Below are 14,144 nucleotides of genomic sequence, written 5' to 3'. Positions count from 1 at the left end.
AATATCCATTAAAAATAACAAAGAAAAAATAAAGAAAAAGAAAAGCAAACAGTAAAAAAAAAAAAAAATCTAAATTAATTGGGTTAACCCTCAAACCAAGTTAACCCGCCAAACCTGAGATTCACGTCATGAAAGTTTAATAACTGCATATAAAAAAAAATTAACAGGTTAACCCATAATTAATTTGGTTAACTCATGAAACCAGGTTAACCTATAATTAATTTTTATAAAATAAATTAAACAAAAAAATTAATTAAAAAGAAAAATCAGAAAAAAATCTGGGTTAACCTGTTAAACACAGAATGCATGTTATAAAAGTTTGAGATATAAAAAATTTAACATTAACAAAAATTTTTTTTTAAAAAAACAAAGAAAAAATAAAGAAAAAGAAACTTAAAAAAAAAAAGGGACAGCTCAGAAAAAAAAAATGAAGAAAAAAAAACGTCAAAAAAAAAAAAAAAAAAAAAAGGTTGCTTTACAGGGACAGTGTTTTACTGTGGACTGCACAGTGCAGTCCACAGTAAAACACTGATCCCTTTTAGCTATATATCAATAGCATCTACTTCGCTGCGGTTCAGACCATAGTTATTAAATCCGGTCTGAGAATTGATCCGGTTAAAGGTCCTGGATTTTATGGGTCAACCTGAGTTAACTCGGATCAACCTGAAAAAATTAAAAAATATATATATTAAAGTTTGAATATTTATATGAAAAAATTACAAAAAAATTCATGTGAATATAAATTATAAATGTTATAAATAATAAAATTTAAAAAATATTTTAATTTTTTTATTTTATATTAAAAAATAATATGTTTATTTTTTTTAATTAAAAAGAAAAAAAAATTAAAAGCCGCCCCCTATCTCTACCAAAAAAAATTTCACAACCCTAAATTTTCTCTATCTCTACCAAAAATAAAAACAAGCCGCCCCCCCTGCTTGGGATTTTCTCTCCCAAAACCAGTAAAGTTTTCCTTTTCACTTGGCAAAGCAACTGCCACAGAGACCCAGCCACAACCTCCCTCGTCCCTCTCTCAATCATCCCCCTGCCTTGACCAAAACTAAAGAGCCCCTCCCTTTTTTTCCCAGCCACCTATTGGCCAAACCAAGAGACCCAGCTCTTCAATGGTGATTTGCTTGTTTTTGCATTATTCTTAAAGTTTTCCTTTTCACTTGGCAAAGCAACTGCCACAGAGACCCAGCCACAACCTCCCTCGTCCCTCTCTCAATCATCCCCCTGCCTTGACCAAAACTAAAGAGCCCCTCCCTTTTTTTCCCAGCCACCTATTGGCCAAACCAAGAGACCCAGCTCTTCAATGGTGATTTGCTTGCAAACATCAGCTCATTATAGAGAAGATGAAGAAAGAAGAAGAGAAGCCGAATCACAGAAACCACATTTAAAGAAGAACCGGGTCTCTCCCGGGTCGCCCGGGTCATGGGTCGACCCGCCGGTTCGCCCGGGTTTTTCCGGGTTGTTGCACCTGCCGGTCTTTTAACAAACCCGAACCGGTCCATCCACCGGGTCGACCGGATCCCGGGTGGCGGGCCGGCCCGGGTTTAATAACTATGGTTCAGACCAAGGTTGTTAAAATTGCGATTTAACTCATGCTAAATCGCTTGTAAAACTCGAAAATGGGTAAAATTGGATCAAAATCAAGTAAAATCGTTAAAATCATGTAAAATCGCCACCGATTTAACGATTTTGCCAGCAGGAATAAAAATGCCATATATCTGCCAGGTGTCGACTGCCTATTCGCTTTAACAAAGCAAATGCAATGTTTCTCTTCAGTCTTGGCATTTCAGTTCATCATGAACCAAAAAAATCCCTAACTTGAAATCCCAAAATTCTACCAGCCGTCCCTAAACTGAGGATTCCTCAGCGATTCAGTCTCTATCTCTTTGTCTCAGCTGTCCGCAATTCAAGTATTTCACGGTCACCGTCCACTGGTTTGCCATTGGCTCTGTAGATCTTGGCATCGCTGGTTTTTCTGATCCTTACCCCCACGCTGTACACAGATTCTTACACGACGAAGACAAACAATTTGCAACAACAACAAGATTCACCAAGCCACGAAGAGCAATTTGTTGAAGCAGAGTCGTCACAGTCATCACAAGGTTCAGGTATAATACCATGACCTCATTCTCTTCCTCTGTTAGATTTCCAACCACTTCGACCTCTTGATGTTAACACGGGAGAGAATAAAAACCTTGGCAGGAGCGGTGAGCAATGAAATGAATGGTCCCTTGCTAACCCTGTACAAGTATGCCCATAATGGAGACTGGGATGCCATAAAAATCTATCTTAGCCATTACCCAAATGCAAGAAGGGCCATGATTAAACCCTATGGTGGAACGGCCCTTCATGTAGCAGCTTTTTCTGGACATCTGAGAGTTGAGGAGGAGTCGGTGAAGTTGATGTCAGTAGAAGAATTGGAAATACAAGATAATCAAGGCAACACAGGTCTTTCTAGTGCTGCCTTTGTTGGAAAAAGAAAGATGGCAGAATGTTTGGTGAGAAAGAACAAACACTTGGTTACCTTTGTAAATGCACAAAAAAAGATCCCGCTGGTTCAGGCATGTATAAGCAACTGTAAGGATATGGCTCTTTATCTATACTCTGTTACTCCATTTGAATTTCTTTGTCAAGGCAATGGCCACCATGGATCTTATTTCCTACAATGTGCTATTGGTGCTCAAATGCTCGGTAAGAGGTTTTACCCCTTGATTACTTATCTTTGTTCTTTTCTCTTTTTTATTCATGCTCTGTTCGTAAGACTTCCCTTTCCTTATATTTCCCCTGGTAAATTATTATTCATTTCCTGTAATTTAATAAAACTAAATCTGTTTATGACTTAAAAAATTAATAAATTGAGAATGGTCAATGTTGGTTAATTTTTTTAATATATTTTAAAATTCCTTATGATTTTACGATACGTTTTTACGATACGAGTTTGGTTTGCATGTTTCGTGTCGCGATTTTAACAACCTTGGTTCAAACTACTACTTTTTTTAATTTAAAAATTATTAAAAGTATAAATTATTTTTAATTTATATGGCTCCAGGCATCTGGCGTAGAGCCAGTATATTAGCATCTACTTCGCTGCGGTTCAGACTACTGCTTTTTTAAAATTTAATCAATCGGTTCCGTCTTGAAATATATGGATTCTATTCCTTGTCTTACTCCAGTTTTTAATTAAATTATATAAAAATTAATTTAAAATAAATAAATTAATTTAATGGGTTTAAAAACAAGTTCGGGTAAAAGCATAATATAAATTTTTTTAAAAATAATAAATGTTTTAAAAAATATTGAGACGATGTCAGATTGGATCGACCTCGATCACCCTGCAATCTAAATCATGAACTTCAATAAGTTTGATAACTTTGTTGTTTTTGTAAATTATTTTTATTTTCCAACCAATTCAATATTAAAAAAGAGTTAAATAAAAAAAACAGTTATAAAAATTTGAAGGATAAAAAAAATATATCAGATTTGATGAATAAACCCGACAAACCAGTGAATCAGGTAACCCGGGTCAATATGTCAAACCTGCAAACCAAGTAATGGACTCCATTGGGATTAATAATTTTTTTTTTCTAAACTATTTTTTATTTAATTATAGAATAATAAAAAAATAGACGATCACAAAATCAAGCTTCAATCTAATACAGAGACTTCTTTTTTAAAATTATGATAACCTTAACGAAAGTGAAATAAAACAAATTATAAAACTCAATTCTCAATTATCTCAATATCAAAGGATGAAATAAAAAAACTGAGTTAAAAAAAAAAAAAAGAATTAAACTCGTCAAACCTGCGAACAGGCTCATGGACTTTCTAAAATTTAATAACTTCTTTTTTTAAAACTATATTTTTAATCATATGATAAAAAAATAGATAATCACATAATTGAGTTCAATTTTTTAAAAAAAAATACCCTGCTAAATCCGCAAATTAGGACAATCAGGGTTACCTTACCAAACTCGCAAACGATGTCATTGACACTACAAAGTTTAATACTTACTTTTTTCTTAATTAGTTTTTATATAATTAAACATTTTTTAAAAATAGACCATATCACGATGCTAGAATATTTTTCTAATATTAACCCAATACTGAGATATTTGTTTTGATATTGTAATAACCATATAAATAGCAAACTAAAATAAATTATCAACTTTAAATCTCAATAAATATAAGGACTAAATTAAAAAAAAAATCAATAATAAAAAAAATTCAAAATGCAAAAAAATAATAATTACAAAACACTACATATTATTATTGTAATCCACAAATAGTAATCCACAATGTTCTTGAGTGTGAGGAAATAATATTTTTTCCATATCTTTTAGCTTTATATTTAACTAATAATGTGATCAGCGCTCTGCTGCGAGTCATATATTTTTATTTTCTATAAAATAAATTATATGTACAAGTTTTTTTGATGTATTTTTGTAGCTGGAAATATTTTTTTAATTGTAAATAAAAAAATTTACGCATATATGTAATGAAATAAATTAAGAATTATGTATGCCAATAAATTTTTTTTAAAAAAACTAATTAATAATAACTAAAAATAAAAATGAAAAAATCAAGAGACAAGTGTAGATTAAAATACATACCCGGTTGTGTTTGCTAAATTTTGTTAATTAAAATAGTTTTTTTATTCAATCAAACGATAATAAAAATAAACATACATATTAAATTATATGAGTAAAATAAAAGGAAAAAATATATTATACATGGCTGGACATATTAAAAATATTATTTGAAAAAATATATATTTTAATTAATAAAAAATTAGCAAACATAATTTAATATGCGTGTTTATTTTTATTATCATTTGATTGAATAAAAAAATTATTTTAATTAACAAAAAAATTAGCAAACAGGGGTGTTCCATTATATTTGGAGTGGACTACTGCCAGTATTCTTATTCAAAGTTCAATCTCTAAGAGTGATGAAAAAAATGATTCAGCTGCGGGTGAACAAGATGCCAAGAGGGTGATACTGGAGCAAAGTTTGGAAGAAATATCCGAAATGGATATTGATCCTGATAGAATTGAGGTTAGACACATATCATCTCTCCTCTGCATTTATTTCCTTATCTTTTTTTTCTTTTTTCTTTTTTGAATTTATAGATATAGTAAATCGATCTCCTTCAATTTTGGAACTATACTACTGCAAGGTTGTGAATTATATGATACCAAAAAAGATTGTGGATCATAAGAGATTGATTTTATTGCTAATTTTTTGGTTTGTTGTCTGTTTTGCTACAGTCGCGATCTTTGTTTGTCAAGAACCTGAACCTCAAGACTGCTGATGAAATTTTGAAAAAGCACTTCTGTGTCAGGGTAATAATCTAGATCATTGTAACCTTAACTGTGTTGTATGTTCTGTATCGCTCTTATGTTGGATTTCATTTCATTCGTTTCTCATGCAGATAAAGAAGCACATGAAAAAAGGGAAGAATGTTTCAATGGGTTTGGCTTTATAGAGTTTGATTCTGTGGAAACAGCTACAAATATATATCTGCAGAGATCTACAAGTAATTACAAATCCAGACCTTGTGTATAGTTGTTGAAATCTGCTGCTGTTTTTGCTCACCTTCATTTTTCCAGTCTTTTGTTCAGGGAACTGTTTTGGATGGCCATGCTCTTATTTTACAACTTTGCCATGCCCAGAAGGATGAACATGCAGTGGAAGGATAGGAGTTCCACAAAACTACTTGTGAGAGATGTAGCTTTTGAGGCAAAAGAGAAAGATCTCAGACAGCTATTTAGCCCATTTGGACAGGTGATTATTTTGTTTCAGAACGTTTCTAAACCATGCTTATTATCCAAACGTTTATAACCAATTAATGCTCTGTTTTTGAGGTTCTGGAGAGAGCAAAGGAAGGTGAGAGCTCGGAAGAATTACGGGCTCGCATGGCTGGCAGCACAATTTACCGAGGAGCAAAATGGATTCCAGAATCCAGCCAAGTTGTCCAAAAAGAGGAAGGACGTCACAAACTTGGACGAAGAAAGCATGAAGTTCCGGAGAATAACAGATTAGTGCTTTAAGCAAATATTTTCTTGTATTATGGAGCAGAGAAGAACCGGGTTTGTCAATGGTTTTAGGTTTTAGATTTACCTTTATCTTAGCTGGCCCAGTTTTGCTTTGTTAGGAGCTGATTTTTGTTTACTACTGTTTTGTCAAAGCAGATGAGTGACTGAATTTTCCTTCCTATCCCCTTTTTTATTTTTTTATTTTGTAAAGTAACTTGATAGTGCCTCAGTCAGGAAGATTTAATTTAATTTTCATGGACGAGGACTCTTTAGCTTCTTTCAGGCCCGCAGCCGCAGCCGCAGCCGCAGACACAACGCAGACGCACATGATGAGTCTGTTTGGTATTGTGGTTGCTTTTGTGGTTGTGGTTTAAAAAAAATAGTTTAATAAAAAGTGCTTTTTGTGAGGTTCGTTTAATAAATAGTTTAAAATTTGATGTGTTTGGTTAAAATTGCGGTTAAAATTGTGGTTGGTTACTATATTTTTTGTATGGGGTTTGATTGTAAAATTACTTTTAAAAAAAATATATCTATATATTTATAATAGATACTATTTTACTTTATTATAAGAACAATCAATTATTTACCTCTTGTGTTTGGTGCACACAATAATCTTGCCCTTGTCTTTTTAACTTAGACAGATTGGCATCAAAATTAATATAATTTTTGTTAATTAGCTCAAACTAATAATGGTACTAGAAAGGATAAAATTGCATCTTTTGAGGATATATAATGAGACCAAGGAAAAGCTCTCATGGCATACTTCCTTTTTCTCTTCAACATCCCGGTGATGGGCATTTGAAAGCTCCCAATCTGCTCCTTTTCGTGTTGCTCATTTGGTTCATTATTGCCTCTGTTTGAGACGAGAGAAGGGAACAGAGGGGAAGGAAAAATTTGGGAAATGGGAGTCTAGATCAATGGCAATAATTTAGGAATAGAGAGGAAGGGAGCAGAGGAGACGAGCTAACAGGAATTTGGTGCAGGTAGAAGCCTCGTTTGACAGAAGAAAGGATAGAAGAAGGGGTTGATAAAGTTTTGTGTTAATTAATTACAGTGTCGGTGAAAGAGAGAAGAACACGGAAAAGCAATGGTAAATTGCTTTTCAAAAACTGAGGTCCAACCTCAGTTTTTGAGTGGAACCCATATAAATAAAACTGTGGTTTAACTTAACCAAACGTTTCAATATTGCTTTTACTTTAATCCGCAGCCGCAGCCGCAGTGCCAAACGGGCACGATATCCGGTCTCTTTTTAATGTGGCACAAGGAAGATATGTGATTTACAACATCCGTGTAATTTCCATGAATCAACCTCCTTGCAAGTAGACCTCAACTTCTAGGTTTTCGGCAAGTTTAACATTCCAGTACAATTGTGTTTTTTAAAAAATTTAGTTTAATTTGTTTTTTATATTTTTGGATTATTTTGATATGTTAATATTAAAATAAAATTTAAAAAATAAAAAAATATATTATTTTAATATATTTTAAAGCAAAATACTTTTAAAATAATTTTTATCATACTCCTAAATAAGTCTTTCATCTATGGCAATTAATGATTTGCAAGTCTAATGCTTCTACGGGGGAATGAATGAAGGTGAAAAGATGAGGATCATTGTTCTTAAACAACTTGGACATGGTCATTAGGTTTGATTTCACCACAAGTAACTAAATAGCTATTAAACGATTCTTTCTAAATGGAGGAATATTTATGTAATAAGATTATGTGCATTCGCTTGACAAAAATAAAGACATTGTTGATGTTATGAAGTCTAGTCTTTGTATTAATTTTAATCAAACCATGATGAGGATCTATTTTGATTTCTCTATCGGTAGTATCATACCAATAGTATTTGAATAAAAAAAACTATATTAAGCTTGCTATGATATTGTAATTCAATTACATCTTCTAACTTTCCATAATAATCAACTTCAAACTCATTAGAAGTTGATCCCTCAACACAAACTCCATTATTATATGTCTTATACCTTGACTATATTTTTCAGTATGAAAAACATATCCATTAATGAAATGTCTGTTGTAGCACTTAACCTTTCTTTAAGAACCAAAACATAATACATTTAAACAACCACTGACATTCCCTTCCAATTAATAAACCTAGTATAAGATTACAATCATTAATAGTTAAAGAGAAAAGTTTGATGAAATTAAATATTATAAGATATAAGAATTATTAGGTAATGCTTACATGTGTTCTGAACTACGTGGAAAATTATTCATTTTGTAATTAGAAAATCTAATATTCAATCAGATGTGAATTTTGAGAAAGTAAAAATTGATGATGTTACCTAAAAGAAAATTTTCAATCTATTAGTTTATAAGGGTACAAGAGAAAAACTATTTAAAAATAACAACATGCTAATATTGTACTTCCTGAATAAAATGTCTCGATTCATCGTAGTTAAATAACATATAATTATGTTTATGTTTGGATTCGATTTTTGTCAAGTATCTTTCTCTTACTATATTTTTTGGTAAATGTCATCTAGGATGGGAAAATAGTGACAAATTCTCATTTGAATGCACTTTTCCAGTGTCATTGTGTCTTGAAATGCGGTTGATTATTGTTCTCAAGTGAGACTCAAAATAATATGAGATAAATGTTGAGATCTTTTCAATAATATAAGTTTCACATATCAAAACATCAACATGTGTCCTTTTTAAACCTTTTTTTAGGTTGAACAAGTATTTGCATGCAATTAAATAAATAGTTTTATTTTTTTAAAAAAAAAGATAATAGAATTGTAATTATAATACATGTACAATCCATAACTTCTCGAATGAATACATCCATCTGTACTGGACAAGGCCTCAAAATTTTACCTCAAATGATAAATATATGGTTAAATGCCCAATTAAGTAAAAAAAAAAATATCATTTTAAGTTTGTAGATTGTCTAGATGATATTTGTTTGAAGCTTCTTCATATGTTGGGTATATAACTTATTAGAGCATATATCTCTAAAAAAAATAATTGATCTTCGTGAGTGCATCTCATACCCCTTTTAGTAATAAATGTCGGTAAACAAGTGGAATGAGTGTTTGCATAAATATGTGGTAGTCATAACTCTTCATTCTATATAATTTGTCATCCTTTAAATTCACCAATCTGAATATGTTCAAAGCATATCAATCAAGAAAATACAAACTTTTAAGTCATTAGTAGATAAGCAATTGTGTATAATTGTCGGAGGTGAAGCTGGATTTAGGCTTTGCGATCTGTGACCCATCATAAATCAACTTCATATTTTTATAGTGATAAAAAAAGGTATATCCAAAGCTTTAGTTTGTCCTTTGTCTTCCTTTTTACATTTATCGCCATGTTAAAAATATTTTTAAACATATTCTTTTTATAGAAGATACATCATAACAATATCTTAATCGAGAAACTTTTTATTTTTACACTCCTTACATAGACATCTAATACCACCTGCACTAATATTTTTTGAATTAGATAGTGCGTAATTAATAAAACCCTCAACTCTATTAAAGTAATCCATCTTGTACGATCGTTCAGGTGAAACTAGATACATCCAAGAATGATTATCCATCACTTATATGAAACCTATATAGACTATTAATGACAACATGTATTAATTAATAATGTAAACTAAATAAATTATCGGTACCCAACTAATTAATGATCATTGATTTAACTCAAAATTATTCAATTTATTTTAATAGCACCCTAAATCATTATTAAGTTTTTATAAAAATTCAAATCCCTCCAAATTTGCTAAAAAACTTTTACTTAACAATAAAATTGAAAAAAATTTAAAGCGTGCCCATTAAATAAACCATTATTTAGTTCATTATAAAACACTTAAGTTACAAAATCAAACTCAATTTCATCAAATGAAAAATAAATATAATTTTTTAAAATCTCAAATAAACCCTAACATGTGCAAATCATACATTCATATAACAAATTTCTATGAGAAAAAGCTATAAAAAGAGTAAACATCTAAACAAATTGCATATACTTCATCAAAATGCCAAAAAGTCAACTTTTAAAAATAGGTTATTACAAAAATTAGATAGTTTTTCTTACTTGATGAAGCAAATCATAAGAAAAAAATGAACTAGAAGAGGGATATTGTTAGATTGAGTATTGGGGTAGCTAAATTTGTGATGATGAGAGCTTGATTTGTGACAAAATAAGAGAATGTTATGTGATGTTTTTCTATAGTGTTAAAAAGGAAAAAGAAGAATAAGAAGAAATAAGAAAAGGGAAGAGGGAGGTCATCTATTAGGCTATAACTTAATATTATCGATGGGAAATAGCAACATGCATGTTTCCTCGATAATTCTATATGTAATAATAAAACATCATTTTTCCTTTTTTTATTTTTTTTCATTCTTTCATTTCCAACTATAATTCCTTTTGTAATCATTGATGAACAATTTTCATTTATGAATACCAAGAAAAAAAGCAAGGTAATATTCTGTTGGTAAATATCACTATAATTTACCGACGATATTTTCATTTGTATTTGATAATTTTCTGGTAGTGTAACTCTAATTTTTTCATAGTAGGTGGTAGGAGTGTTAAAAAAAAAATTTATCTATAATATTTACATTATCTGACTCAACCTAACCTATTAAAGTCAATTAATGTGAATATTCTGTATAGTAGTCGTAAAAACCACTCTAAGAAATAGACATTATGAGTCAGGTGGTGAGTCAAGATTTTTTAAATCTGATCAATCCAATCTAATTTGTATATCATGTACAAAATACTTATTACAAATACTCTTTTTCTTCCTCACTCACCACCTTACACCAATTATTTTAAATGCCAAAACTTATATAACTTTGAAGCTTAGAGTGTGTTTGGTATTACGGTAGCTGTTGTGGTTGTGGTTTAAAAAAAGTTATTTTATAAAAAGTACTTATAGTTGAGGTTGGTTTGAAAAAATAGGTGTTTGGTTAAAACTGTGATTGAAATTGAGGTTGAAGAAAAAGTAGTTTAATGTGTTTAGTTAAGAATGCTTTTGAAATTGAGGTTATAAAATAATTTTTTAAAAATATATTAATATTGATGGTTTTAAATTTAAATATTGTAAAATTAATTACTCCTATTACATCATGAAAAAAATAATACTTTATATAAAATATTTTTTATTATTCCATTAAACTATTTATAATTCCATTACGTACAAAATTCATCCGATAAGAACTACAGTTTTAATAATTTTTTGAGCGTGTAATAAAATTAGATAAAATATTATTAGATATAAAATTGATATTACTGTGCGAGTGAATTTAATTCACTCTATATTAGTTTTTCGAGAAAAAAATATTGTTCACATCGCGAATGAATTTAATTCTTTAAACTAGTTTTTTTAAAAAAAAAATTAATACAATTAACACACTTAAAAAAAAAAAAAAAACCTGCGAACAGTGCAAGTGAATTGCACTGTTCACGTGAATAGTGCAGTGAATTGCACTGTTTGTTATTTTTTATCCGCTACAGTGCATGCAAAGCAGGTTTTCGACGTTTCGTAGCTTTTCCTTTTCCAGTGTTTTAAACGCAAAAATCACGTGACCCCCATGCACAGTAAACCGATTTTTTTAATTACCAAACAGCTGAAGATTGCGTTTTAAATAAAATGCAGCCGCAGCCGCGTAGACAAACGCCCTCTTAGTTTTTATGTTGCTATTTTTGTTCATTCCAATCCCTTATAGATTCCTAGCATGGTATTCTCTGCTTTTGGGAAATTCGTGACTCTTGTCCCTCATTTCTTGAGTAGCATAATAGGATTGGATAAGTCTTTTATGAAGTGATTTATATAGCTGTTGCTGGATATACTTAGATGATCTAGTTCATAATTATCTTAGCATAAGTTATTGTTGATGGAGCTTACTCCTTGTCCTGGTGCTCGATCGTTTCTGAATAATTCGTGCTTCAGACACATGAATCTTTTTAGTTGTTAGGTTCTTTCCAGTTGTGAATATTCCTCCCAGCATGAACCTCTTTCGAGTTTCACAGCTCATGAAAATTAATAATATAATTAAGTTTAATTTATAAATATCTATAATATGCACATAAAATTAATCCGATCTATGTATTTAACATGCTTGAATGTAAAATAATTTGAATGAATCAAAATTTAAATATATAAAATATTAAAAATTAAATTAAATAGAATTGTAAATGAAAATCCAATTCAACCCGTGATAGTGGGGTACAAGTCCTGGTTTAGAAAAGTAGCAATGAGGGTGTGGCGGGGAATTAAGAAAACGCAAGTGAAATTACACGTGTAGAATAGTTGCATAAAACAAGAAGCCTCATACAATCACACCATCTAGTGAGTAACTATTCGTTATTTGAATTCCATGCCACCCATCCCCTTCACGTTTAGACGGAGTACTTTTCTTTACTAGAGAAAAAGATACCGGCAAAATCATCTGCCCTCCATTTATTAAAGACAATATATCTCTGAAGGATCAAGTGCAAACTCAACCATTGGTCTAAGCTCATCCCAGTTCTCATCTCCAAAAAGTTCGTCTCCATTTTGATTCAAGAAGCTTAGATATGATGCTGTAAATGGATCTTGATTCGTTAAGCTCATCTGGGCTGCAAACGACTGGTTATTATTTCCATAGAAATGATCACTGGTAGCTTGGCTTTCAATCACCTTGTTATCAGCTGAAACTTCGAAGCTTTGATCGTTATGTCTACGATTGTCTGATTCACAAGGGCTAGCACTTGAATCAGTGCTAACGCACCGTTGTTTTGAAGAGAGGTATTTTTTGTTAAAGGGAGCTTCTCTCTGGAATATTCGACAAAGTGTCCAAACTTCCTGAAACATTAAAAAACAGAAATAAAAACTATCAAAAACCGAATGGACTCAGCATCCCAAGTTTTCAGTTAAAAAAAAGAAAAAGAAAATACAAGAATGGACGAATCTTACAGCTTCGTGAACATCACAGTCGTCAGGATTGGTGAGGCTAGCAGTATTTTCACAAGCAGGGAGGCGAAATTCGTGCATCATCCAGTCTGTTTTCGTGCCTTTTCCAGCACTTCCTCGGTAATAAACTAAAGATTTTTTCAGACCAATGCAGTAATGGATTTTCCCAACAGAATATATTGGCTTGTCTATGCCTGTAGCTTTCCAAAAACCAGATCTTGTGACCCTATTAGGTCTGATGCTGTTCTTGTACTTTCTTCCTCTTCTACAGAAGAAGTACCACTCCCTTTCTCCAGCACTACAACTTGCTTCTTCTGTACCCAAAAAAAAAAGGCAATAAATAAAATTGATAAAGGAAATTTTCTTGCAGTTTAGTGACATGAATTTCTTGTCTTCTGCAACACCTGTACAGAATGGTATGGTAAACCTGAGAGAGTTAAGAACAACTTAATTAAAGAATTTTTTTCCCCTTATAATTCGTCCTAGTTTTATATAGTAGATTTTATGAAAATCTCTGAGATAAAAAAAGCAGATTATAGCTCTACTAATTACTTTGAAGGTGTTTAGATAACATTTTTGTATTTCATGCACATAGTCATAATTAACTACATATATTAACATTATAACATATTTGAATCGATGAACAAAGGAGTAATAGTGCAAGAGCATGCATACTTGGAAGATCCCATGGCTCATATTTGTAGACATCAACGTGTTTGATGAGGTCAATCCTGATAGGCTTCTTCTCTACTTTCTTTTTAAGATAAAATCCTACAAGTTCTTCGTCGGTTGGATGGAATCGAAACCCTGGGAGCAGGATGTCATCATCTTCTTCAAAGTCTTTTGAACTAGCGCTGAACCTATCCAGCTCCATTTCCCTTCCTCTCAATGTTTACTTCATTATTTGATGATGTTTGTGATGTAACCTTCTTATACACTTTGAGGAGAGGATTTGGTCAATGTCCTTGGCTGTGACAGCTAAAGAATGCAATTATTTAATATTTATGATTTTGAATTTTTTTTCAACATAATTTAATTCTTTTGTCTCTATATAGGGATTTTTAAATTAGAGAAAGGACGACGAACATATCTTGATGTGATCGTTTTGAAAAATCTATGCAAACAAGAAGGGATTGTTTGACAAAATGGGCTTTCGTTTTACACATCA

General features: G+C 31.2%; 1 protein-coding gene and 1 long non-coding RNA gene across 3 annotated transcripts; one reads left to right on the top strand and one right to left on the bottom strand.

Annotated features, from left to right (window-relative positions):
- Nucleotides 1–1,803: 1,803 nt before the first annotated feature.
- On the top strand, nucleotides 1,804–2,729 carry LOC118036772 (uncharacterized). The gene is made up of 2 exons (XR_004685442.2): nucleotides 1,804–2,120; nucleotides 2,215–2,729. It is a non-coding gene; the product is annotated as an uncharacterized lncRNA (long non-coding RNA).
- A 9,462-nt stretch (nucleotides 2,730–12,191) lies between these two features.
- On the bottom strand, nucleotides 12,192–13,891 carry LOC118036801 (transcription factor JUNGBRUNNEN 1-like). Of its 2 annotated transcripts, none has more exons than XM_035042637.2 (3): nucleotides 13,652–13,891; nucleotides 12,980–13,287; nucleotides 12,192–12,868 (listed from the first exon to the last, which is right to left on the bottom strand). In XM_035042637.2, exons 1-3 carry the CDS (start codon nucleotides 13,848–13,850, stop codon nucleotides 12,488–12,490), a joined length of 888 nt encoding a protein of 295 aa, XP_034898528.1. In that variant the 5' UTR covers nucleotides 13,851–13,891; the 3' UTR covers nucleotides 12,192–12,487. The 2 variants fall into 2 exon arrangements, with proteins under 2 accessions (XP_034898528.1, XP_034898527.1); XM_035042636.2 differs by having other exon boundaries at nucleotides 12,980–13,290; nucleotides 13,652–13,889.
- Nucleotides 13,892–14,144: the final 253 nt, after the last annotated feature.

The sequence above is a fragment of the Populus alba genome, chromosome 1 (assembly GCF_005239225.2).
Source record: "Populus alba chromosome 1, ASM523922v2, whole genome shotgun sequence".
In the NCBI taxonomy this organism is placed as follows: domain Eukaryota; kingdom Viridiplantae; phylum Streptophyta; class Magnoliopsida; order Malpighiales; family Salicaceae; genus Populus; species Populus alba.
Note: the sequence above shows the minus strand (reverse complement) of the source record. Positions and strands in the feature narration are given on the sequence as shown.

Bases quoted from the DNA above. Each gene is read 5' to 3' on its own strand.
- LOC118036801 (XM_035042636.2), bottom strand. From the start codon at position 13,850: ATGGAGCTGGATAGGTTCAGCGCTAGTTCAAAAGACTTTGAAGAAGAT. The intron at 13,291-13,651 runs GTATGCATGCTC...TTTTGGGTACAG, and splicing joins TGAGCCATGGGATCTTCCAA to AAGAAGCAAGTTGTAGTGCT. The intron at 12,869-12,979 runs GTAAGATTCGTC...TTAATGTTTCAG, and splicing joins ACTGTGATGTTCACGAAGCT to GAAGTTTGGACACTTTGTCG.